General features: G+C 41.8%; 2 protein-coding genes across 4 annotated transcripts; one reads left to right on the top strand and one right to left on the bottom strand.

Annotated features, from left to right (window-relative positions):
* Positions 1-2,338: 2,338 nt before the first annotated feature.
* cfap61 (cilia and flagella associated protein 61) lies at positions 2,339-10,905 on the bottom strand. 3 transcript variants are annotated; one of them, XM_034077124.2, is made up of 9 exons: positions 10,821-10,905; positions 9,503-9,660; positions 8,497-8,647; positions 8,309-8,385; positions 6,978-7,045; positions 5,573-5,687; positions 4,770-4,902; positions 2,640-2,822; positions 2,339-2,506 (listed from the first exon to the last, which is right to left on the bottom strand). In XM_034077124.2, exons 2-9 carry the CDS (start codon positions 9,643-9,645, stop codon positions 2,420-2,422), a joined length of 957 nt encoding a protein of 318 aa, XP_033933015.1. In that variant the 5' UTR covers positions 9,646-9,660; positions 10,821-10,905; the 3' UTR covers positions 2,339-2,419. The 3 variants fall into 3 exon arrangements, with proteins under 3 accessions (XP_033933015.1, XP_033933014.1, XP_033933013.1); XM_034077123.1 differs by lacking the exon at positions 10,821-10,905 and adding an exon at positions 10,296-10,459; XM_034077122.1 differs by lacking the exon at positions 10,821-10,905 and adding an exon at positions 10,347-10,459.
* Positions 10,906-10,991: 86 nt separating this feature from the next.
* crnkl1 (crooked neck pre-mRNA splicing factor 1) lies at positions 10,992-27,640 on the top strand. Its single transcript, XM_034077120.2, has 14 exons — positions 10,992-11,168; positions 11,996-12,148; positions 12,417-12,508; positions 12,592-12,750; positions 13,109-13,275; positions 15,759-15,937; positions 17,001-17,171; positions 18,686-18,877; positions 20,720-20,779; positions 20,915-20,995; positions 22,217-22,456; positions 24,429-24,530; positions 25,989-26,237; positions 27,068-27,640. Exons 1-14 carry the CDS (start codon positions 11,121-11,123, stop codon positions 27,602-27,604), a joined length of 2,430 nt encoding a protein of 809 aa, XP_033933011.1. The 5' UTR covers positions 10,992-11,120; the 3' UTR covers positions 27,605-27,640.
* The last annotated feature ends 17 nt before the right edge of the window (positions 27,641-27,657 follow it).

Genomic DNA, 27,657 nt, shown 5'->3' with positions numbered 1-27,657 from the left:
TATCTTACTGGACTCGAACTTGACTTTTAAGAAACATATCCAGAACGTATCCAACACCATTAAGTTCAACCTGCAACATGTTAAACAAATCAGACCTTTGTTAAGTGTGAAAGCTGCAGAGTCACAGCTCCCTGTAGATTCTGTCCCACATCGAACACTGTCTGACAAACTGCTCGTTCGCTTGAGCCTCAAACCTGAAACCCAGAGAGCAGCTGTTCACGAGAGCCGTCCAGGTGCTGGGCAGAGAGCCTCGCTCACACCAGCACCGCGCCGCCTGCAGAAACACCATGTCTCCAGTTTTGACCATTTTAAGTCTTTTAAAAGTATGAGTTTTTTTTATAAATGTTTACATGGACGCTACCCCCCCCCCCTCCCTTAGGGGAATTTTTAAGTATTCAGAAAAGTCGGAAATTGTGTGAAAAGTCCGAATTTTGAGAAAAAGTCCGAATTTTTAGATTTTGAGAAAAAGTAAGAATTTTTTGAAAAAGTCAGAATTTCTTTTTTTGTATGATGACTACTTCCATTCTTGAGAGGATCATAAATACATGGATCCTGATATTGAACCTCAAGCCAGTGATATGTTTCTAACAAAATATGAACAAAGTATTGTTCAGTGTTTTGAAGGTGGGGGGGGTCAGTGCAGTCTCTGATGTGCCAACACGTGCCAAGTTTCACAATAAAAGCCCGGCTGGTGATGGCCGACGGATCTGCTCGCTGCTTCCAGCTCGACTTCTCTCGTCCCGCTCCGTCACGCTGTCAGAGTCGGCGGCGCCCTCATTAATAACGTGCTCACTGTCGGCAGGAAGCCTCGTCTCTTCGCTGAGGAACAGCTGGGAGGCGCGGCAGCCAGAACGCTGTCTGTCTAACTCTGAACATGACTGAGGCAACGCTGAGCCGCTGCCATCGGTGCAAACACGCAGGAAAGTGGGGGAAGACGCTCGTTCACATTACGGAATGACTTCAAAACAAGTCGTACGTTTGACGGGAATTAAAGCAACGTCATTCTGCACGAGTCTCTAATGGAATTGACGTTGCATGTTCAGCAGGGCCGGCCCTCGGCATAGGCAGTATAGGCGAATGCTAAGGGCGCATCAACCCATAGGGGGCGCCGGAAAAAAAAAAAAAAAAGTTAGAAATAAAAAAAAAATATTTTTTTTATTTATTTCATAACAACACAATTTCCCGATTTTGGATCAACAAAGTACATCTTATTATCTTATACTAACAGAACTACGCCTATATTGCGTACAGCACCCATAAACTATGGCACACACCCCCCCAAATCAAGTTGAACTGCCCCAGTCCCAGTAAAAACCAAAGGTTTATGTGAAATTGTTCTTTTTTTGAAATAATGGTTTTAGTGTGCAATTATAGGTTTTCATTTTATATTTGTGTTCATATAAAATAAATCAAAGTCCCAAAAAACGTACACAGCTTCTGTGTGCTTTTATTAACATTGGAATTTACTGTGTAAGCGGCCGCGGGGGGAGAGCTTTAGAGAGCTCTCTCCTGAAAGACTGAGAGGCTCTGATAACCTCAGCTCAGTGAGGTAGAGGCACACCTCTATATGATCATTATAGTTATAACAAAATAAGAGAACAGGTGAAAAACAGGTATAAAATACTGACAGTACAAAAAAGTTGTTATTAATAAACAAGAATACAGTTTGAAAGGGGAGTGATTTGTAAAATATCCATAAAGAAAAAGAAAATCTGCTTACAGTTCTGTTTCATCTGAGTGTTGAGAGATGTTTCCATAGATCTCCTAATGTTGCTCTCAAAGTGCACCTGATTGATGCTTTTAACTTCAATATAAAAAAAAAAGTCTTCCCGGGGGTGCATGCCCCCGGACCCCCCTAGAGGAGCCCCCCGCACTTAAATCATGTTCAAATGGATAGGAAACTAAATATAGTTGCACACATCTTGTGTCAATATCTTTGTTTTTGTGGTCATGCCACAACCATGCATGTGCGAATCATAGTGAGTGTCTGCATTTTGGGGGGGGGGCGCCAGCTAAAATCTTGCCTAGGGCGGCAAATTGGTCAGGGCCGGCCCTGATGTTCAGTGTAACTTTTTAATGTGTGGGAAAGTAATAGGTACATTTACTTACTTGTATACCTGACGGGTATTTCCATGTCATGCTACTATATACTTCACTACAATTTGGAAGCAAATATTGCACTTTTTACTCCACTACAATTATTTGCAGGTTCGTATTAATAATAAAACAAATAACTCAACTAAATAACTATAATGTTCCACTTTGGATGAACCCCCCTGTCGTCTCAGGTCCACTTTGACGCACCTCTTCATGTTGGACAAAGTGGTTGTATTGGAAGTTTGAGTTGGAAAGTTTAATTAAAAAAGTTACATTTGATTGGTTTTGATTTAAGGCGACATATTATCCCCTGATCTCGACTTCACCTGGTCTCGTGATTCTTGTCAATGACGAAGAACTGAATACAGACGGCGCTGGACTTCCCCGCTCCAGTCGACTGAGTCTCCTCCTGAGGAAAGGGACAGGAAGTGCCAAACACACCGCAAAGCAGAAGGTGAACACAGAAGAAGACATGTTGTTCTATTGCTTGCTATTGTCATGCATTACAGTTGATCTACAGAAGTGCCGTGACGGTTGGTTACCTGCGGATCAGTTCGGGGGGTTTCTGGGTCTTCTCGTGATTCAGGCGGAGCAGCAGGATCAGCATTTCTTATTTGATCCAGTTTGGACAAACCGTCCAGCTCACTTAAATCAAAGCTGTCGTGCAACTGCTTCAGATCCACGTCAGACGTGACACTGATGAAGCCGACAGGAAGTCCGTCACTCTGTGGAGGAAACACAACAACATACAAGTCGATATTGTTGTTTAGTATACGATCGCAAAAATCCAAGAGTCTTTGTTTTATTTTAAGTTAAAAAAAAACTGCTCATAATTCAGTAAATTGTATTTATCTATGTTAATATTTGTTATGTTGCATTTTGTTATTGTACTTTAAAATGTTGTTAAGAACAATGCTGTACAAATAAAGTTTCTTATTAGTTGCATTAATAGAAATATAATTAACTACTGTTTTAAAAGTTCATTCTTAACTTTTAACTTAAATGGATCTCACTATAATATTTATTTTCTACAGTTCTCATTAAAATCACATTCCTCCACAGCTGGGGTTCGTTCCTCTGATTACATGTTGACCACACTTTGAAGAGTCCTTGTCCATGTCATGGCAGTTATTTGTATAAAGCTTATTATACACATCTTATTGTCAGCACATGCACAACTACCTGGACCGTAAAGTGAAATAATGATGTTTCTTTTTATCATGTATACAGATTGTTTCAGAATGTGATAATTAATACCTATTTGTTATGGTTTCAAATGAAGCTTACACACAGCGATGAACTATCCGGGAGGTTCGGGTTGATGCGTCTGTGCGGATGGTTTACCGGGATGATACATATTGACATGAATATTCTGGAACAGGTAATGTCGGCGGGAACAGAACGGCCCTCTGAGGAAATGTGGCCGTTTGTTCTCCGGTGGTTGAACACACTCCGACTAAAAGCCCAGAATGCTTCAGATGTCTGGACTCAATATGTTCAGTGAGAGCATGTCCTGGCCCTGGATCAGCTCCTATCTGCCATATGCTGCTCAACACATGTCAGGGGGGGGATCTGTCACCCCCCCGAGGCCCGAGGGAACGCGCCCAGCAGGGAGGCTGACAACCAGGGAAAGCACCATCAGAGAGGGGGTGTTACAATGTGGATCAGGAAGGGAATAGCCTTACTCAAGAACATACATCTATCAGGACTCAGACACGGCTTCCCCCCCCAGGCCATCAGACTACACACACACACACACACACACACACACACACACACACACACACACACACACACACACACACACACACACACACACACACACACACACACACACACACACACACACACACACACACACACACACACACACACACACACACACCACACACACACACACACACACACACACACACACACACACACACACACACACACACACACACACACACACACACACACACACACACACACACACACACGTTGTGCGTCACGTTAAAAGTAGCCGACTAAAAACGAACAAAACACTTTTTAGACACTAGATGTTTTTTCCACATCTTTTTTATTTTTCTTCCCTGAAGCTAAATCATTTATTATATAGTTTAAAATGATCATTTGAATAATAATAATATAGGGCCGTCCCTCCCTACAGGCCGATCATGCAGACTGCGTGGGGCTTCACCTTGCGGAGGGGGCCTCAAATGGCCAGGGACGGCCCTGCTCAGGCACAATGAAATGAAAAAATATATATATAAAATAATAATAATAAAATGTGCAGACAGAGGAGCTCCGCCTGCCTGCCACTAGGGGGTGCTGCAGCGCCCTCAGCACCCCCCTTCCCGCGCCCCTGCCTACAGTAGAATACAGGAGACGTTGAGGATCATCCTCTTTTGGAATAATAGGTATGTTTTAAAATTCAATTATTTACAAAGATAAAACACAATTCGTGCTGTGAACAAGGAACAGGCTGTTGGATGTACTGCATACTGCTTTTACAAATAGATCGGACATGTTGGTCCATGAATCCTTTTGTTGTATAATTATTAAGAAAGCATATTGTGTTTTGTTGTTGTTGTTTACCTCGAACTAGAACGTGTCCAAAGCAATTAAATAAATACAACAAATACATGTTAGTGTGTTAAATGAAGAAAAAGCTAAGAGTTGGAACAAACCTCACAAACGGCGCAGTGGTTCTCCTCGTTCTGTTCCTGGATCAGTTCTGCCAGGAAGTACGGCTGCTCCATGACAGACAGGACTTTGGTCTGATCCACAAAGAGACGCATCAAATCATCATGGTCTTCAACCCTGGGGAGCACAACAGAAGGAGCATTCACCTTAACTCACCACCCATCCCATTCAAAGGAATCAAAGCACGCTCTAATAACAGAAGGCCGGCTGATAGTCCTCATAATTATCACTCAGCAGCTTCTTTCAGGTCATATTTTGGGATGTAAGGAACATGTATCATCTTGTTGAGAGTTCTTCTGCCCCCTAGTGGACACAAAATAATCAATGCAGCTTCAACTTTACCCACTGACACAAAAGATCAACATCTATTGAATTCTGCTGACAAATTCACTATTTTCAACAATATGTGTGCATGATACTTAACTGTTAAAGTTAATTTATCTACATAGCACATTTCAGACTCAAAGTGCATTTCATAAGCATTACAGATACAGATACAGAGCAAATCAAACGGAAAACAAGAGAGAAGGTGGTTAAAACATTGGAGATAGTAGACTCTGCAAGAAGTCAAGAGGTATAATAATAACATGTATTTCGATGGGAATGCAGCAGGTCTCAGACCCAGTTTAAACAACTCGTCATGTGTTAAATATACATTGTTCATAACATGCTAAAACAAACACAAACGTTTCCATGCGTGTCTTTCACTGCCCTACAGGAATGTGCACTGTACGCATTTGAACATATATTTGACGTCATTTAGGGGGAAGGAACGAGGTGAACCCACCTGGCGGGGCGGATGAGAAGCTTCGGACAGTGCTCTTGTCTGTGGCAGATGAACGCTGAGCACTCGAGGTCAGTCAGACGCTGCAGAGGATCAAACACCTCCTCCAGAGCCTCCTCTGCACAAACAGCAACACAACACTCTTTGGGTTCTGTTTGTTTTCCTATTTTTAATTGTTTCTGTTAGAAAACTCTCACTCGTCACCGGCTTGAGCTTCAATATCAAGATCCATGTATTTATGATCCTCTCAAGAATGGAAGTAGTCATCATACAAAAAAAAGAAATTCTGACTTTTTCTCAAAATTCTGACATTTTCTCTCAAAATTCTGACTTTTTCTCAAAATTCTGACTTTCTCTCAAAATTCTGACTTTTTCTCAACATTCTGACATTTTCACTCAAAATTCTGACTTTCTCTCAAAATTCTGACTTTTTCTCAAAATTCTGACTTTTTCTCAAAACTCTGACTTTTTCTCTCAAAGTTCTGACTTTTTCTCTCAAAATTCTGACTTCTCAAAATTCTGACATTTTCTCTCAAAATTCTGACTTCTCAAAATTCTGACATTTTCTCTCAAAATTCTGACATTTTTTCTCAAAATTCTGACATTTTCTCTAAAAATTCTGACATTTTCTCTCAAAATTCTGACTTTCTCTCAAAATTCTGACATTTTCTCAAAATTCTGACATTTTCTCTCAAAATTCTGACTTCTCAAAATTCTGACATTTTCTCTCAAAATTCTGACTTCTTCTCAAAATTCTGACATTTTCTCTCAAAATTCTGACATTTTCTCTCAAAATTCTGACTTCTCAAAATGCTGACATTTTCTCTCAAAATTCTGACTTCTTCTCAAAATTCTGACTTTTTCTCTCAATTCTGACTTTCTCAAAACGCTGACATTTTCTCAATTTTTTTTAACATTTTCTCTCAAAATGTTAACTTTTTCTCAAAATTCAGATTTTTTTCTTTCAAAATTCTGATTTTCTCTCAAAATCATTTTTTAAATACTTTTTCTCGAAATCTCAAAAATTCTGACTCTTTCTCAATGTTTACTTCAGATCAGCTCCACGTCAGAAACGAGCATGCTTGATGTCTCTCTCCATAGAGGCTGAATCATCATGTTAATCACACAGCTATCATCTGCCTCAAGCAGTCCTGATGCTCTTCTGGGTCATCACACATCCTGTCATGTTCACAGCTACAGTTGATACCTCTGTTAGCATGCTACTCTCATACTGGAAGAGGACACTTAGTGTTTTTCCAACAGTTTATTTCTACTCTTTTAATTTGTTATTATGTGCAATGCCTTGTTTTGTTTTAAGCTGCTGCAACACGTGTTTCTCCCAAATTGGGATGAATAAAGTGTTATCTTCACTGATGAACTGAGAAAGGAATGTAAAGCAGCCGTTCACCTAAAACACCAGCGTGCGGGCTGAGCAGAAGGATGTGTTCCAGCTCTGCCACGGCGTTAAAGACAGCTCTGTGAAGACAAGCAAAGCAACGAGGCATTTAAAGCGACAGACATTAACCATGTGACTCTGTATTCTGTCTCACTGTAAATGTCCCCGCGGTGGGGCTCAAAGGAATTCTGATTCGGATTACTGAAGCACATTAGAGTCATCTAATAATAATCAACGTAGTTATTTGGGAGTGAAACCCTGACGGTGTCAAGTTCAAAACTCTACAGTCCACCTGTCGATAATCACCACACACGACTAAAACAGTGCTGACAAATATGGCAATACATGTATTCCTCTGATGATTAAAGGTGGGGTAGGTAATTCACTTGTTGTTATATTCCATGGAATGCTCTTAACGTCCCGATAGCAATGAATACATTAAATCAGGGGTGTCAAACTCGAGGCCCGGGTGCCAAATCCGGCCCGCGACTTCATTTTCTGTGGCCCCACAGGAGCTTGCAAAGAATATAATGTTTGTTATACGGCTACATGGCGATTTACAGAAGCACGTTGCCCATAAACTACATGTCCCACAATGCATCTCAAATAGGACTTTTTTTCTTCTAAATATGCCTTTTTTGACTTTTCTCAGAACTTTTTTTTCAAAATGTCACCTTTTTTTAAATGTTGCTTTTCTTTTAAAATCCTTTTGTGACATTCTCACTGAAGAGACTTGCAATTACTTGCCCTAGACTGCTTTCAGACCGAGTTAATTATGAAGATAATAATCCAATGCAGAGGCAATAATGTAATAATACATTATTTTATATATATTAAATATTTATATATGTATTTTTATATAGTCTTAAAGTTACAACCGGCCCTTTGAGTGCAACCATAATGCGAATGTGGCCCGTGAAGAAATTGAGTTTGACACCCCTGCATTAAATGCTTTGACAATAAATCCATAAAAAGTCCCCTGTGGAAGCCGTGGCGCTGTAAAAAGCTCGACCAATCATCTGAGCCGGATAAAGTAACTGGACGGCCTACCTGCCTGTCAGCCTTCCATCTGTGCACAAACTTATCTCGTGCCCTCATTGGTCATGTGCGCGTTCGTGTGTGTTGGGGGAGGGGCTCTGTGAGGAAGTCTGAAGGGAGGGGCAGATTTTTTTCGGTTGTGTATTTTCAAATCCTAGCGCACTCGAGCTGCTTTCTCCATTCTTACCTACCCCAGCTTTAAGTATTGAATAACACTGTAAAAAGACAACATGGTTTTTCGGAAATTAAATATTCCAAATGAGAATTCCAGAGAAAAGGATACATCTACTTTTATTTGTTCATACCTTAATATTTCTTTTGCACTTGCTGTGGCGAAATCTGTGTCTGCCACGAAGAAGTGGAGGAAGAGTGTGTTCAAAGGCTGTGGAGGGAAGATCTGTTAGCAAGTGTCCTCAACAGGTGTCTGCTCGAGCCAAAGATGTGTCCTGTACAATGAAACGCTAAAATATCTGAATTCATGAGAGGTACGGACTGTGCATGTTTCAGCGCTGAAGTGTTTCTGCAGGAACGCTTCCCAGCAAGTCTGATCCACCAAGTCTCCTACAGGGTGGTCGAAGAAGGACGCGTGAGCCAGGATCTCCTCCCTCTCAGTGGCCAGAGTCACCGCCAGATTGGCTTTCTCTCTGGAGAAGGAAACGAGAACCAAGGGGTCAAGAGATAACAACTATAAGCACGTCATCAGTATTTCTGATTACCTGCAAGGCAAGATGTCACAAAGAAAAACATCAAGTAGTTCATACAACCATTTTAAAATCTTCTTATGTCCTAAATAATCCACCTTTTCTCAATCTACCCGTGTGCTCATACTGTATGTTCCACCATCATTCATATTCAGTATAACAAAATGGCATCCAACCCAAAAATGCAAACATTAAAAAAGTGCACATACTGTAAATATATACATATAATTAATGATACAAGGATATATATAATATTATAAAACGGACAAGTCAAATCAAGCAATCTGATTGGTTCTTAGCCGTGATATACTGAGCGTATACCACGGGTAGAATTGTAAGTTACTTTTCACAACAAGTCAGTATCCCTCCGCGTCTGAGAAAAACAGTATACCGTTGGGCTTCGCGTTGGGCTTCGCGTCGGGCTTCGCGTCGGGCCGAACCACGCCCCTTAGCTGTGATATAATGAGCATATACCACGGCCTGTCGTGAGATATTGCTTAAACATAATATCAATTATAAGAATTGATGTGTACAGTATGACTAATAAGCTAGTATGTCATATGTTTAGTACATAAATACACTTGTATGTACAATAATAAGTTACATTGGGTTCAGAGTTAAGTAGCAAGTGAGTTAAGATAGACTACGTAATAACAAGATACGTGATCTTGAAGAAACCACCGTGGCTGTAAATGCTTCGGCTAACTGTTGTATGACTGTTTTAAAATGGTACTCTCTAAATATGGTACTCTCTAAATATATACTTAAGCCACTAAACAAAGAAGTGTTGTGTCTCACAGCAGATGGATGACGTTGACTCGTCCAAACACTGCTCCAGCTTCAGGGCTGATGAGGCCGTTGATCCCCTGAGCGTCGGCTGACTCCGTCCGTCTGACATTCACAGCTTCCTCCTGGCCGCTGGAGGAAGTTATCGTCCTCATCTTCACCTGGGCTCACTGCGTTTCATAATAGAGCACTGGATCAGGTCAGGCACGATAACATACACAACATTAATGATGTATGTTAGCGTAATGCAAGTAGTGGTGGAGGAAGATTTTGGATCCTTTGGTAAAGTGTAAACATACCACAGTGTAAAAAAGCTGTTACAAGTGAAAGTCCTGCATTACAATGATACTTAGGTGAATGTGTGGAAAGTTTATACAATACTAAATAACTTTAAATATTAAAAGTACAAAAATGTCCATTTTACATTTATAGAATATATATTGGATTACTCTAAACATTGTTGTAAAAGCATTGTACTGCTGTAGCTGTAAATAATAGTGAATATATACACATAACATTACAGTTATTAATATTATATTCAAACTAACTATCATTTTCTATGTAATCATAGTTAGTTTCATCCCAACATTGCACAACAATTGTTTGTTTTGTACAGATAATTACATTTTTAAGGACATTTAATATTCATAAAAGTTGATGGGCTGACACCAGACATAATTTGTAATAATAGTATATCGTGAATAAAAAGGCTATCAGAGCTATGGGTATTTAACATTAGCATTAGCTTGTTAGGCTAGCTAGTTAAAATCTAGATGTTAGCCAGACCAGAACACCCGTTACTCACCTGTCTGTCACAGTCCCCTAATAAACAACAAAGTTACATGTATTGACAAACCTTGCTATAGATTGTAGTTGAAATTAGAAACAAAAGTGAACATAGCAGTTAGCTCGATAAACTGTTAAGTTAACGGAACATTTTCTGTTGTAGTCTAAGCTAGCCGTTAGCTCACACAAGCTACGTAACCATAGTAACAGAACGCTGCACCGTTTTCAACCATTGGTGCTATGGTGCATTCAGGTGCTGCTCGGACGTTCTCGTGTCCCGATTTTGAAAGTCGTTCTTCCTACTTAGTTTCGTCCCAAACTTTTGGATTAAAAACCCATAAACCACTAAAGTATAGATTTACTCTTGCTTTTAAACAAGGGAAAGGATAATGTCTTGCGTGTTTTACTAATCTAGGTCACGCAGCAACGTCGAATGTAAAAGGCCGGTTACAATTTCACAACAATTTACTACCACATTTGAAATAACATCATGTTAAAAATAAATAAAACAATGCAATGCACAAATTAATAAAACGTGTCTTACCATCAACCCAACATGTATGTTTTTTTCTCCATTGCTTTGCGTATTGTGATGTCAAATCGGATTTTGTGTAACAAACTTTTCGTCGTGTTCTCACATTAATTTGGATTTTCCCATCGAGGAAGCCATTTTTACCGATTGTTATAACAACACGCGAATGCAACCCGCAAAGCATTGTGGGTACTGTCATGGCGGCTCGCGCCTGATGTTTTCAAAACGTTTGTTTCCAGTTTGAAGTTTTGTGGTTTTCGAAGCATTTTAATAGTTTTCTAGTGTTTTTTGGGGTTCAACCTGCCAATAAAAATGGCTTCAACTGCGGCAGGCAAGCAGCGGATCCCGAAGGTGGCGAAGGTAAGAAAACAAAACAACAAATAAAAAAGCCATGAGCTCCGGAGCTAAGCTAATGCTAACAAATAGATAGCACTGGAGTTGAATTGAGCAAAGCGTTGAGTGAAGACCACAGACTGTATGTTTATGTAAATAAGAATACAAGTATACATTATATTGTTGTTTTAGAATGGTAACTTTAATCCTAGCTTTCCGGAAACCGCATTACCTGTACAACAGTACGCTACCTTTCATATCTGTAGTAGTTTGTCCGACATGCTGCGTTTTGTTTGGGTTTCATGTGTTTTTTACTGTAAACAAAGTATATGTACTCCGAACTAGTACTTGGTTAAGGTATGAGTACTCAGATATTGTATTTGAGTAAAAGTAGAAGTACTCAGATCTTGTCCTTGAGTAAAAGTAGAAGTACTCAGATCTTGTCCTTGAGTAAAAGTAGAAGTACTCAGATCTTGTCCTTGAGTAAAAGTAGAAGTACTCAGATCTTGTCCTTGAGTAAAAGTAGAAGTACTCAGATCTTGTCCTTGAGTAAAAGTAGAAGCACTCAGATATTGTATTTGAGTAAAAGTAGAAGTACTCAGGTCTTGTTCTTGAGTAAAAGTAGAAGTACTCAGATCTTGTCCTTGAGTAAAAGTAGAAGTACTCAGATATTGTACTTGAGTAAAAGTAGAAAAGTATTCTCATCAAAATATAGTGAAAGACAGTAAAAGTAGTCGTTGTGCAGATTGGTCCATTTCAGAATAATATATATGATATGATTATAATGATTGATGCATTGCACAGACGCCATGTCTGCAGACACGTGATGTATAACACGTCTTGCTGTGTTTCAGGTGAAGAACAAAGCTCCAGCAGAGGTTCAGATCACGGCTGAGCAGCTGCTGAGGGAAGCCAAAGAGAGAGAGCTCGAACTTCTGCCACCGCCCCCCAAACAGAAGATCACTGATGAAGAGGAGCTGAACGATTACAAACTGAGGAAGAGGAAGGTGAGTGCTGACACCTGACCAAAACATATAAGATTCTCCAATTCAGAAGTGTGAGGTCACGTCTTTTTTTATTGTCAGACCGTTTATAGATTATATATGATGTGCAATGTTTTGTTTTATGTTGCTGCAACAAAAACCTGTTCTTCCATAAAGTACATCTGATCGAATGTGATTCCACTAAGACTTGTTTGCTCGAAACTCATCAGAAAAACAACTGTGGTGTTTTCTTTGAACCTCGTGTTGAACCGTTCTCCTCCTCGTCTCTCAGGGGTTTGAGGACAACATCAGGAAGAACCGAACGGTCATCAGTAACTGGATCAAATACGCACAATGGGAGGAAAGCCTGAAGGAGGTCCAGAGGTATTTACCCAAAGCCAGGAAGACGTTCCGTTCCATTTCCCCTGTGCTTTATACGTTTCCCTCACCTCCTCCTCTGGTTTCAGGGCTCGCTCCATCTACGAGCGAGCGCTGGACGTGGATCACCGAAACATCACGCTGTGGCTGAAATACGCCGAGATGGAGATGAAGAGCCGGCAGGTGAACCACGCCCGGAACATCTGGGACCGAGCCATCACCATCCTCCCCCGCGTCAACCAGTTCTGGTACGTGTGGCATTACAACCTTCGCAACAAGTCTGCGGACTTGTCAACGCATTAATTCATGTTCTTACTAACCGGTATCTGTGTGTCGTGACTTCGGCATCATTCAGAAACGTGTATTACAATTAAATCACGGTCAAATATGTTTATTTTGTTGTAGTTGTAGCCCCTTTGCCAGCGAGTCTTGTTTGAACGATGCGAGTAAACAGCTGACAGCCGCGGTGAAACTCGAGTGATTAGAGCGAAGAATGTACGCCTCACGAGTGTGACTCAAACCGTCTTGGTAGCTTCTCCTCTCTGTACTTAGCTATCCACATACCTTCCTGTGCTTCCTTGACTTTTGCTTTTCTTCTGGTAACAGGTACAAGTACACGTACATGGAGGAGATGCTGGGGAACGTGGCGGGCTGCAGGCAGGCGTTCGAGCGCTGGATGGAGTGGGAGCCCGACGAGCAGGCCTGGCACTCCTTCATCAACTTCGAGCTGCGCTACAAGGAAGTGGACAAAGGCCGCAGTATTTACGAGAGATATATCCTTTCAAATGGAATTTTTAGATGTATTGTATTTCTGTCAGGATGTAAACAAATATAGCAAAACAACAACAACATCATATTACCCACTCGTGCTTTAACTCTCGGCTAAGTACTTCTTACTCAAGACTATTCAGATAGATACATCAAAGTGTTGCAGACCGTTTGTGTCGTGCAAACGGGTAAAAACTAGTGTTGAACTTTGTAGTCTTTTAGTGGAGATAAAAGACTACAATTCCCACAATGCCAAGGGACTGTAAAGGCAACCTGTGTGGAAGACGCCAACTAGACACAATTTAATTATTTTAATGTTTATTATCTACGGAAACAAAATAATCTACGTTTTCCTTATCATTTTATTAGATTTTTGCATTTTTGTTTTGATTAGTTTCGACTCTTGTAAAGTAATTTTTTATTTTTCTGAGTGTGGAAATGTTATATCGATTAACCTCACGAGCTGCGTCGCATCACGCCACCCTAACTTCTCAAGAGTGAATCTAATCATGTGAAAGATAACACGTTAGAAATGTCTGTTTTTGAAAAGGCGTCAACGTGGACTCCTAGAAACTCAGGAATGTTAATCCGCTGAGAGGAGGAGGAGGAGGAGGAGGAGGAGGAGGAGGAGGAGGAGGAGGAGGTGTTCACGCTATATTAAAACCAGAGGAGTCGATAAGGACGGTGCAAGGGGAGGGGATCATTACAAAATAAGGCAAGGCAAGTTTATTTATATAGCACTTTTCAACGCAAGGCAATTCAAAGTGCTTTACAAAACATGAAAGACATTAAGCATTAAAAAAGAAAAGCTAATAAAATAAACATTAAAAGAAAAAGTACATGGATAAAAGAAAAAGTACATGGATAAAAGAAAAAGTACATGGATAAAAGAAAAAGTACATGGATAAAAGAAAAAGTACATGGATAAAAAGAAAAAGTACATGGATAAAAGAAAAAGTACATGGATAAAAAGATAAAGTACATGTATAAAAAGAAAAAGTACATGGATAAAAGAAAAAGTACATGGATAAAAGTTACAGTGCAGTTTAAGTTGTGAATAGTTCAATTAAACATTAAAAGAAAAAGTACATGGATAAAAGAAAAAGTACATGTATAAAAAGAAAAAGTACATGGATAAAAGAAAAAGTACATGGATAAAAAGAAAAAGTACATGGACAAAAAGAAAAAGTACATGGATAAAGAAAAAGTTCATGGATAAAAAGAAAAAGTACATGTATAAAAAGAAAAAGTACATGGATAAAAAGAAAAAGTACATGGATAAAAAGAAAAAGTACATGGACAAAAAGAAAAAGTACATGGATAAAAGAAAAAGTACATGGATAAAAGTTACAGTGCAGTTTAAGATATGAATAGTTCAATTAAAAGCAGCGACAAAAAGAAAAGTCTTCAGCCGGATAACTGGGAAAAAAATAAACCAAAAAAGGCAAGTTACGTTGTTTTCTCAGTCAGAAACATAAATACAGATTGACTTTATTCTAATCAGGGCTGCATACAACACTTTCCTTTACCCTTTATTTTTATTTTATCTGCACAGAAATGTTACAAGTGTGCAGAATATTTTACACATGGTTGTTTTCTGTTATGATTATATTTCCCCCGGTTAATGGGTAATAGCTTTCATCCAAAGAAAGGTAATCAGTGGTAAATATCCATCACTATTCCCCAGAACTCAAGATAAAATCTTAACGACGTTTTGTTAGGGCTGCTCAATTAATCGCAATTATGGCTTGCAACGATTACGAAAACAACGTAATCGAAATAAAACGATTATTTTTTATGAATTTTTTTTTGGTTTTTCAGTTGAGTTCTACTTAAAGTTCAGGGTAATCAACTGTTAAAAACATACGGTTCACATTTTCTTTCTCCAATAAATTGATGTTTTCAAAGTAAATGAATACCGTACTTTCCGGACTATAAAGCGCACCTGCATATAAGCCGCAGCAGCTAAACTGTCCATCTGTCTTGCTCTCGTTCTGTCTCTCGGTTCCACTTTTACTTTGGCGCGCTACCTGTCTCGCTCTTTTCCGGCCTCCAGCTTTTCCTGCTGGAGCCCGCCGCTTAAAGGTGGCGGGCGCGGACCGGTCCTAGAGCCCATCGTGTTAAAGGTGGTTAATTTCACCTGTAAAATCCATAGATTCAGGAGGTTCCCTAGTGGCCGTTAGCTGTACAAGAATAATGGGGGAAAAAGTCGCGGCTTATAGTCCGAAAAGTACGGTATCGTTTTTAATAATTGCGATATCAATTATTGACCCAAATAATCGAGATCATGATTTTTGCCATAATCGAGCAGCCCTACGTCTTGCTGTGTCCGATCAACACTCGAATACCCAAAGATATTTAAGTAACGGTGAACCAGAGTAAAGCAGCACATCCTCCCGTGAGAGAAACTGAAACCAGGGACTATTTGATGTTCTTTGCCTGAAAAGGCTTCTTGTTTGTGGTGAGAAGCTCCTTGACTCCTCTGCACTCGTCCTCGTTCACCCCGAGGTGAAGAACTGGATAAAGTACGCTCGTTTTGAGGAGAAGCACGGCTACATCGCTCACAGCAGGAAGGTGTACGAGCGGTCGGTGGACTTCTTCGGGGAGGACTACGTGAACGAACACCTGTTTGTGGCCTTCGCAAAGTTCGAGGAGGCGCAGAAAGAGGTGAGCGACTAATCCGACACGGCTTCAGATTACAGGAACAAGCCTTTGGGTTTCCTCAAACTTCACTTTTCAGTTTGTGTGTACAGACGGAGAGATCGAAGGAGACACATTTGTACATATGCACACATTAAAGACATACAGAAAGCACAACATTCATTATATACAAGATAACAGTCACTTCCCCTAACGTCAGTGTTCCCAACCTGTGGTACGAGGACCCCTAGGGGTGCTTGAGGGGATTGCAGGAGGTCTGAGAAAGATTAGGGATTTCAACTTCTATCCAAATGGAAGAATTGAAGCTCCAGCGACTTAATGAAAGATGTTTGAACTGCTAGAAGTGAGTCTTAATATCGTTACTGTAAATGTCAAGTTGAAATGCGTTTGTATTAAGGGCGAGTTGTACACAGAGCCGTTATTAGCGGTTTAATACGATTTCAAACGGTTAAATACAAGAACGTTAATTGTGCAGCGACTAACTCAAGGGCTTAATTACTAACCCCTGGTTGATATTGTTTGGCTCGTGTTTTCCTCTTAACTTGTTCTCTTCCTAGTTTATTTTTATCTTTGATTTAATGTCTGAATTTTCTCCACGGTGGACCGAACATGGAAATGTCGTTAATATGTTTTTTTTACTGACAATAAGTTTAATGTTAAGTTTAAATGCTCGTATCGAGGGCGAGTTGTAAAAGTGATGTTCGTTTATTTAGCAGGTGGGTTGAATGCGATGACAAGGGGTTTAAGACGAGATGAAAAGTAGGTGAATTGCGACCAGCTGCTCAAAGGGTGACGAGACAAGAGGTTAAGAACCACAGCTTTAAACTTAATAATACACTTTAATCGATGTCTTCGTGAAGTGCGAAGGAGACGAGCGGGTTTGAATCATTACATACGGTTCTCCTGTCACGGGACTACGTCGTGTTTTAGACGAGACATCGAGTTATACAACATGTTATTGTCCTGGTGTTTAGATTTTGAAACTGGCTTAGAGGTTGTGTTTTGTGCCGAGAGTCCTTCCTTCAAACCCGATGAATGAACGAGATCTCCCTTTTCTCTCTCGTTGCAGTTTGAGCGCGTGCGGGTGATTTATAAATATGCCCTGGACAGAATCCCGAAGCAGCAGGCGCAGGAACTTTTCAAGTTCTACACCATGTTCGAGAAGAAGTTCGGAGACCGGAGAGGCATCGAGGACGTCATCGTCAGCAAGCGCCGGTTCCAGTACGAGGAGGAAGTCAAGGTGCTTACACTGCGACATATACGTATATATGCATATACATATACATACATATACATATACAGAGCAGGGTTTTTGCTAGGATATTTTCTCGCCGGTCAAATGTCCGAACATAATTTATTTTACCGGATACATTTGAAACTTACCGGTCATGTTTCAATAATAATAAGAGTTGTGTAGCAGAGTTTCCGTTAGCAGGTAATTACCGGACTATGAGCAGATATGCTTCAGTTTAAAACTCAGTTCACGGGCTCATTTTTATATTGCTTCAGTTTATAATCGTAACAGATCGAAAAATTCAGATTAATTTTTCAATAAATGATTCCACAAACAACAAACAACATAATTATTACATTCAAACAAACTACTTGTAGTAGATAACGTACATTATTCAGAAGTTTACATCAACTTTGAATAATAACACGGGAGAAACGGATCCTCTCTTTTCCCCTCTCCCCCTCTTTCTCTCCCTCTCTCTCCCCCTCCCTCTCTCTATCTCTCCCTCTCCCTCTCTCTCTCCCTCTCCCTCCCTCCCTCTCTCCTGACAGCCCGTCAGTTTCTCAAGCAGCTCCTGCAGCCCGCTAAACAGAGGGCGGGGCTTCAGGTGATCATGCAGAGCTGCGTGTCTCGGTCAGACTCAGCAGCTGATCTGATCTCTCTCTCGCTCCGGTTACACTTCACTCGCGTTTATGTCCATATCGATCAGATCCAGCTCTCCTGATCGGCCTTTATAGAGAGCACCGATCAAACTATTAAGAGTGACTATCGGCCGATAATGACCGGCGGACGATCGATCGGAGCATCGGACATTTTGACCGGCAGGTTTTGAATTTACCGGTTTTTATTCAATTTGACCAGCTAAAAACCGGTAATTACCGGCTAACGGAAACCCTGATATATATATATATATACATGTACACGGTCACCGGAGGATTTATACCAAACATTCAGGAGATTTCTAGATCTTCATCTTTGATTTAGATTTATTTTGAACGTGTAAAACAATATTATAAAAAATAATAATGAAATGAAACAAAAGAATTATGAAAATACTGTACAAACTTCAGCAAAACACAAATGATATAAGAAACTCAAGTAAAAGTAAACCACCATGGGCTTTGAAAGTCACGTTGTGATGTCTTCTCTCCATCACCATGTGTCCCCGGTGTGTCCCCAGTGTGTCCCCGGTGTCCCCCCGCTGTGTCGGGGAACTCACGCAGCGTCAGGAAATAAACCCCCTCTCTTTTCCTCCGTACCCAAATCTCTAAAAACGGGGAACAACGGAGCTGATCCAGATTAGCGTCCGATATGTCGTAACATCTGAAATGTGGACCCACGGGCCAATCAGAAACGTTGCTATCAGAAACAATGCCCGACTGCTTTGGACGTAATATGGTCTTTGTTTACATTAGCATCGCTAGCACTCAGAGCTAACCTGTGTGTGTGCTTAAGTACAGTCACAAAGTATTTGTACTTCCCACCTCTGCTCCTCACCGACGTCTTCCTGTCTCTCTCAGGCGAATCCTCACAACTACGACGCCTGGTTCGATTACCTGCGTTTGGTGGAGAACGACGCGGACCCCGACACGGTGAGGGAAGTCTACGAGAGATCCATCGCTAACATCCCCCCCATCCAGGAGAAGAGGCACTGGAAACGCTACATCTACCTGTGGATCAACTACGCGCTGTACGAGGAGCTGGAGGTCAAGGTGGGGTCCTTCACTTATTTACTATTCATCGATATACTTCAGTTACTGCAGGAGGCAGTGCTTCTCAAAGTGTGGTCGCCCCCTAGTGGTCCGTGAGTATATTGGTAACATTTCACATTTGAAATAAATAAATACATTTAAGTTTTCCGCACTCTCGCGGGAATATCTCCGCAATGGAGCGAGCTTAAGTTTCACTTTCGATTGCATGACATAGCCCAGATCAACACCTTCCTCTCACATGTGGCACCTTGTTTGTACCATTTTCAGGCGATTTGTAAAAAAACGATGTGGTTTTGGATATTTGTGGAGTTAGGTGGTCCGCGAGTGTTTTTTTATTGGTTAAGTCGTCCTCCGTATGAAAAAGTTTGAGAAACACTCGGGATTTCCTTCATCGATAACCTTCATTTCGCTGCAGGAGACGACGGAGGGAGGACTCGTGGTTAATCAGAATACTTGAATTAACCGCTGGGGAAATGAGCTTTCATGACACATGTACACGTTTGAAAATGAACACAAGAATTTAAAGTAAAACTGCAATAAAATCTAAAATAATATGTATATAAATGAAGTTAAAGTGAACATGTGAAAGTAAGGATAAAATAGATTTTATTTATAAACAGGAAATTAAAGTAAGAATCAGCTAATTGTAAATTACATAATGACCATAACATCTAAAAGGTTTGTTATCAATATAATTAAAGATCTTAACCATGCAGTGCGTTAAATAAGGTCGTTCACGGGAATAGAGTTGGACGAGGCCTGACTTATCGTACGACAAATAAAATGAACGATAACTTTTCTGACCTCGATAAATTGCGTGTTTGTTTACGTAAGGATGTTGTTAGGCGTTAATGTTGTCTTAAGATATTTGACCTTTCGGCCTGATGACCTTTTACGACCGACCCCTAAGTCTGTCTAAAGCTCAACACTGATGAGAGGCTGATCAGCATCGACATGACGACCCGCCGTGCAGTCAGAACTTTCTGCTGCTGCGACTTGTGATATGCATTGTGGGAGGCGTGTGGCGCAGTGGGTTGTCCGTAGGTGTTCGGATCAGGGGGTCACAGGTAGGGTTGCCAGAAACTGACCATGATTAAAATCGCCCGCCTCCGCCTCAAGCTGTGATAGACCAACGTCTTTTCGCAGAGCTTGCATTTAACTTCCTTTGGACTTGTAAGTTCGAAGTAGTTCCACGAGGAGGAACTCTTTTTACCTGCCGCTTTGCTCATCTTTAGTCGCATGTGTGAGGGAGAGGGGGGGGGGGGGTCGGTGTGTAGCGTGCTGCAGCAGCAGTCTGCTCTGCACAGGCTTCCTCCAAGTTTACAGTAAAACAAACTGGTGGTGTGACCAATGGCCATTTACAATTATTAATACTATTATTAGCATATATATATTTATATATATATTGTGGTTGAAACTAAGCCAGAAAAAAACATAAATAAAAGAAAATATATATAAATAAAATCGATTTTTAAAAATAATATTCGATTTTGGAGACTGTAGCGAATAATCGAATAATCGCTGGCATCCCTACTCACAGGTTCAAACTCCGCTGCAGTCAGCTTGTCGTTGTGTCCCTGAGACGCTTCACCCCACATCGCTCCTGTGGGGATTGCCCACGGTACTGAGTATGTAAGTCGCTTCGGATAAAAGCGTCTAACAAGTGACGTGTGATAATGTAATAATAAAATTCTCCGGCCGATACTCGATGCCAAAGAAATCCAATGAACGGACTTTCTCGTGTATTCTCTTTCGACCACTCGGCTTCTTGTCTTATAAAAAAACTAACTGCATGATATCGATCCTTTTGTAAACATACCTCTTCTTCCTTTCTCCCATCAGGACCCGGAGAGAACGAGGCAGGTGTACCAGGCCAGTCTGGACCTCATCCCACACAAAAAGGTAACCCTTTGTTTTATCTCGGACCAAGCCTTTAATGATCTGATGCTAGCGAGAGTGGTGAAGACGCCGCGCCGGTAGGACCGGTGTCGGAACGGTTAATACAAGATGTTGATAATGTTGTTGTTTGTTTCTCAGTTCACGTTCGCTAAGATCTGGCTGCTGTACGCGCAGTTTGAGATGCGACAGAAGAACCTGCAGGGAGCCAGAAAGGTCATGGTAAGAGCCACTCGCCATGTGTTCAATGTTCTGTCGTTCAGCCGTGCGTGGAGAAACGGGACGCATCGAACAAAGAACATCTTTTAAAGCAGGGGTTCTCAGCAGTTAGCTTGGTCGGCTACGAAGCCACGATAAATACCAATCAAACGTTAACACATTTGATTTAAAGGCATAAAGAAGAATGAAATGAACAGGGGGGGGAAGGAGGGCGAGAGGAATGTGAAAGAGAAATAAATGCAATTTAAAAAATATTGATTTTAATGCATGAAAAGTTATGACTTTCCAAAATGTCTTTCGCCGTCAGCAGAACTTGTGCATCAGGCACGCTTTCTAGCATGCTTTCTAGCACGCTTTCTAGCATGCTTTCTAGCACGCTTTCTAGCACGCTTTCTAGGGAGCTTTGAAGCACTTTCAGACAGAAACCGGACTTCCTGCCGAGGAGTTAAAGATCACGGGCCACAAAGGGCCGGTTGTAACTTTCAGACTATATATAAATATATATATATAAATACATAAATCATATATAAATATATAAATACATCATATATATATAGAATAATGTAGTGTATGACATTATTGCCTCTGCATTGGATTATTATGGGATAGGGTAAGAACTTCATAATGAACTGCGTCCTCCTCTCTCCTCCTCTCCTCCTCTCCTCCCTCCTACTCTCCTCCTCCTCCCTCCCCCTCTCCTCTCCCCTCTCTTCCTCTCCTTCTTCCCTCCCTCCTCCTCTCCTCCCCTCCTCTCCCCTCTCTCCCCCTCCTCCCCCCTCCCTCCCCCTCCTCTTCCCTCCTCCCTCCTCCTCTCCCCTCCTCCCTCCTCCTCTCCCCTCCTCCTCCTCTCCCCTCTCTCCTCTCCCTCCTCCCCCCTCCTCCCTCCTCCTCTCCCCTCCTCCTCCTCTCCTCTCCTCCTCCCTCCCTCCTCCCTCTCCTCTCTCCCCCTCTCCTCCCTCCTCTCCTCCTCATCTCTCCTCCTCCTCTCCTCCTCCTCTCTCCTCCTCCTCTCCTCCTTCTTCTCTCCTCTCCTCCCCTCCCTCCTCTCCTCCTCCCTCCCCCTCCTCCTTCTTCCCTCTCCTCTCTCCTCCTCCCCTCCTCCTTTCCTCCTTCTTCCCTCCTCTCCCCCTCTCCTCCCTCCCCTCCTCTCCTCTCCTCCCCCCTCTCCCCTCCTCCCTCCTTCCTCCTCTCCCCCCCTCCTCCTCTCCCCCTCCTCCCCTCTAGGGCACAGCGATCGGTAAGTGCCCGAAGAACAAGCTGCTGAAGGGCTACATCGAGCTGGAGCTGCAGCTCAGGGAGTTCGACCGCTGCAGGAAGCTGTACGAGAAGTACCTGGAGTTCACTCCGGAGAACTGCACCACGTGGATCAAGTTCTCCGAGCTGGAGACCATCCTGGGAGACGTGGAGCGAGCCCGCGCCATCTTCGAGCTCGCCATCGGGCAGCCGCGGCTCGACATGCCCGAGGTACACTCCGACTTCGCTTCACACACACCGACTTCACTTCACACACACCGACACCTTTAATTATTACACATACACACCGACTTCACTTCACACACACCGACAATTATTACACACACCGACACCGACAGTTATTACACACACACCGACACCGACAATTATTACACACACCGACACCGACAATTATTACACATACACACCGACTTCACTTCACACACACCGACACCTTTAATTATTAACACACACACCGACACCGACAGTTATTACACACACCGACACCTTTAATTATTACACATACACACCGACTTCACTTCACACACACCGACACCTTTAATTATTAACACACACACCGACACCGACAGTTATTACACACACACCGACACCTTTAATTATTACACATACACGCCGACTTCACTTCACACACACCGACAATTATTACACACACCGACACCGACAGTTATTACACACACACCGACTGGTTTCTATTCATTTTTAGGGAATACAAAGTGTCAAATATTCATAGGGGAAGTTTTATATTAGTTTCCACTAATGCACGTCTATTCTATACAACTAGTTCTATAAGTTATGTGTGTTGGAAAGTGTACACAGTAGGGGTGTAACGGTTCACAAACATTTCGGTTCGGTACGTACCTCAGTTTTAGGTCACGGTTCGGTTCGGTACGTTTTCGGTACAGCAGAAAAAATTATCACAAAACATAAACTATTTTTTGGGTTTTTTGAATTATTATTAAACTGTGAATAATCACTCAAATAAATACAAAATATAATAAAATAAACATTAAGGTGCAGCTTTTCGATGAACTGAAATAATCTGTATTTGAACTGTACTAGCACCTGAGCAGCCAGCTTGACATTATGACTTGCTTGTCATTGTATTTTCATGTTCTAAAGAAAGATGAACTTGTCCACATGGCTGCTGAAAGGGCAGATCTGCTGGCACTAACAATGTCTCCTGCCGTGGAGAACAGCCTCTCTCTAGGGACAGAGGTAGCAGATACAGCCAGGTAGCGCTTTGCTACCATGGCAACATAAGGATACTTGGCGTTTGTAATAGCTTTGGCTCGGTCTGAACTTTCTGCGAGTGGTGGAGGCTAAATGCTAGCGGGAGTTGGGTTTGCACTTCAGTCTTTTGGTACCGGTGATATTCACGTTCGGGTGATGCCTTTTCAAGAGTGTGCACGTGTGATGTATCGCCAGCCGCGTAACCAATGTTAGTCGAACAATGCCGACACATGGCCTTGGTTCGGTCCACCTGTCTCTGTCCGTCATCCTTGTTCGTAACTGCGAAACCAAAATGTTCCCAAACCGGAGACTTCAATGATGCTGGAGGATTTTCCAGCTCAACTTTATCTGCGTTCGCCATTTCGACAGTTCCTCAAATTACTGACTACATTGAACGCATCCCTGTGACCAGCTCTCTAGTATGCCTCTCGTCCAATGAAATGACTTGCTCGCTCTATGACGCGATGAACCCAATGTGAGCAAATTACTCTGAACCTGAGATTACTTCCAAAACGTTGTTCACCTTCTCGATTTTTTAGGTTTAACGTTATATTCGTTCGGTACGGGTACGTGTACCGTTACACCCCTAGTACACACACTAGGGATGTGACGATATATCGAATATCACGATATATAAATGTCTCAATGCCGTCGCGAGACTGACTAAAGTGAAACTTGGTTTATTCTATTGCAGGGTCTGATTATTATATTGTTGACACTTTAAAATACTACTATCCTACTAAAATGCTGTTCAAATCAGATTTATTATTTAATAAATAAAACAATTGAAGTTAAAAAAAAAATTTCAATATCGCGATAAATATCGTTCCGTGGACTTTTTATCGCGATATTATCGTACCGTGAGTTGTTGGTATCGTTACAGCCCTAGTACACACACTGACACGTGTTTATGTATTTACATGGTATAAATGTGTCTGTGTTCTGTTGCCAGGTGCTGTGGAAGTCCTACATTGACTTTGAGATTGAGCAGGAGGAGTTTGGGAACACGCGGAATCTTTACAAGAGGCTTCTGCAGCGCACGCAGCACGTCAAGGTGAGAACGGTGCTGCTGTAAAACAACTTGCGATTGAAGTGCAATCACTGTTTTATAACTGAACGAGAGAAAACACACGGAGCTGATCCAGAGTTGCTGCCGATATGACGTAATATCTGAAACGTGGACCCACGGGCCAATCGGAAACAATGAGACGTGTTCTGTGTTTACATTAGCATGCTAACACTCAGAGCTAACCTGCACTGGAGAGCATGTGTGTGAAGAAGCAGGAAGTAAAAAGGAAGTCACCTTGTGGTGAACCTGAGAGAGAGAGAAAGAGATTGAGCTCCATCCTGTTTCAGAGAGAATCCTTGATGTGGTTTGGAACAGGATATGGAGTTTAATCGGGATTTCCAAAAGGCATGATCTGTTTTGGTATTTTGAGCAAAACGCTTCATCGACATGTTTTTTATATATTTGTATATCTGAGGCCTACAAATAGTAAAATAGGAGATCTTGAAGTATGTGTTACGGTTGGAGAAGCCCCGGACTTAAGATTTGTAATTGTCACACCTTCACTTTCTTTAAAGGGGGCGGGGCTACTGGGTTTATCTGTGAAATAACCACCGGCTGTATTCCAGACCGAATGTAACGTAAACATGACGCGAGGTGGCGCCACATCCATGTCATCATGTCAGGGAACGTGCTTTGAATTTACCCTCGTATGTGTTCAGTAAATAAAGTTGCCTTGAACTCTTAATATTAGATACTAGGGCTGCTCAATTAATCGCGATTACGAAAGCAACGTAATCAAAATAAAACGATTTTTTTATTTATATTTTTGGTTTTTCAGTTGAATTATTCAGGGTCATCAACTGTTCAAATGTTTTTTCTCCAATAAATGGATGTTTTCAAAGTCAATAAATAATCGCAATTACAATTATTGACCCAAATAATCGAGATTATGATTTTTGCCATAATCGAGCAGCCCTACCAGATAGATGCTGTGTTTAAGTGGTGATTGACCCTGCTTTAAAGTGGACCTATCACACTATATTTGAATAATATAGTGTAGGACCGTACCTAAGGCATATTTATACTTTTTATTTTTCAAAATACCAAACAGATCATGCATTATAGCCATTCCTCATTTCGCTCAATTTAACACTGTCTTTGCACGATGGGCCGATTCTGCGAGAACAGCACCATCTGGTGGCTTGGCATACGTACTACAGCGTCTCCAGCGCTTTCGAACGGCAATGTCCGTGGCTGTCTCCTCCTGATTGGTGGAGTTGGCCCGATAGCCGTAGCGCCACTTCTGTGACGTCACAGAAGTGTTCAAATCTGGATCAGTGTGTGTCGGATCCGTTGCAGCCCCTTTTTAAGAGATTTGGGTCCGGAGGAAAAGAGAGGGTTGTGTTTTCTGACACTTGGTGAGTTCGTACCAAAGAGCCGTTCAAAAGAATCGGCTCGTTCACTAATCGAAGTCTTTAATTTGATCTTGAATCCTCTCTTTAGGTTTGGATCAGCTTCGCTAAGTTCGAGCTGTCCATCGACGGGTCGGAGCGTCTGCAGAAGAGCCGGCAGATCTTCGAGGAGGCCAACAAGGGCATGAGGAGCTGCGAGGAGAAGGAGGAGCGCCTCATGCTGCTGGAGTCCTGGAGCGACTTCGAGAAGGACTTCGGCTCCGAGTCCTCCATGGAGAGAGTCCAGAAGCTGCTGCCGGAGAAGGTGAAGAAGAGGAGGAAGCTGACGGCCGAGGACGGGGTGAGGACTGGAAGGCATATCGTTACATGTGTTGTGGATGAGATGGTAGTGGAGAGCAGGAACAGCAGGTCTAAAGGTTGAACGATCAAACCCAAGCCTAAGCTTAATTAAAAGAAAATATGTTTTTCTAGTAGCTTCTCCAGGGTCATTAAAAACCTGGAAAAGCAAATTCCAGGCCCTGGAAAATAATATTGTTCCCAAAGTAATGGAAAAGTCATGGAAATGTAACTAAAGTTGCATCAAATATATTTTATCTAATCGCCGAAATACTGTATCGTATAATGAAACTTAAAATGGCCTGTAACTGACGAGGTGGTGAGAGATTTCAGTAGAAGCCAGTAAGCCGATTTGACATGTTTCAGATAGGCACACCTTATTTTCCTGTTCCAAGTTAAAATAAATCAATTTCAGTGGCACCGCTGAGAGAGTAATGTTTTTGGTCAAGGTCCTGGAGAAGTCATTGAACCGTTATTACGGGACAGCACTACAATATCGACGTAGTTAGTGGAAATGTTTTTCTTTTTGGTATTTTAACCGTTTAATTATGGATTTTTCTATCTGTTTTAGTCATCATGTTTATAGAAGTACATGCATATTTATTATTATTAATTTGTATAGCAGATTTTTTTTTTTTTCATGTATCTTTGTATTCCGCTCAGAGTAATGTTTTTGGTCATGGACACTTAGGTAAAGGTCCTTGAGAAAGTGTGTGAACACCGCTTCTCACAGATATACTTGGCAAAGTAAATATCTCCAGGCTGTTGGACGACCCGAGTTCAACACTCAACGAGAGTAAGTGGAATTCATCTGAATGTGTTGTGTGCTTTCAGTCGGACGCAGGTTGGGAGGAGTACTACGACTACATCTTCCCCGAAGACGCCGCCAACCAGCCCAACCTCAAGCTGCTCGCCATGGCCAAGATGTGGAAGAGGAAGCAGGTGGTGGAGGACGAGGACGAGGACGCAGACAAATCCCCGGAAGAAATGGAAGTCAAAAGCCCGGAAAAATCTCCCAAAGAAATGGAAGAAAAGAGCCCGGAAAAATCTCCCAAAGAAATGGAAGAAAAGAGCCCGGAAAAATCTCCCAAAGAAATGGAAGAAAAGAGCCCGGAACGACCCCCCAAAGAGGCGCCGTCCTCTTCGTCGTCTGATGAAGCTGCAGATCCTCCAGAGAAACAGCCGGAAAACAACGACTCGGACAGAAAGACTGAACCCGAACCGAAGAAGAAGGACGAAGAGGATCGAGATGAAAGCAGCAGCAGCAGTGAGAGCAGCAGCAGCAGCAGCAGCAGCAGCAGCAGCAGCGATGATGAAGAAGATGGAAAGAAGGAAAAGAGCAAGGATGAAGAGAAGGAGGAGATTTTGTAGAAAAGTTTCCCCCTTTTTTTTTTTTTTTTTTTTTTTACTGAAACAGAAACCAG

This window comes from Pseudochaenichthys georgianus, unplaced genomic scaffold (genome assembly GCF_902827115.2).
Source record: "Pseudochaenichthys georgianus unplaced genomic scaffold, fPseGeo1.2 scaffold_1321_arrow_ctg1, whole genome shotgun sequence".
In the NCBI taxonomy this organism is placed as follows: domain Eukaryota; kingdom Metazoa; phylum Chordata; class Actinopteri; order Perciformes; family Channichthyidae; genus Pseudochaenichthys; species Pseudochaenichthys georgianus.
Note: the sequence above shows the minus strand (reverse complement) of the source record. Positions and strands in the feature narration are given on the sequence as shown.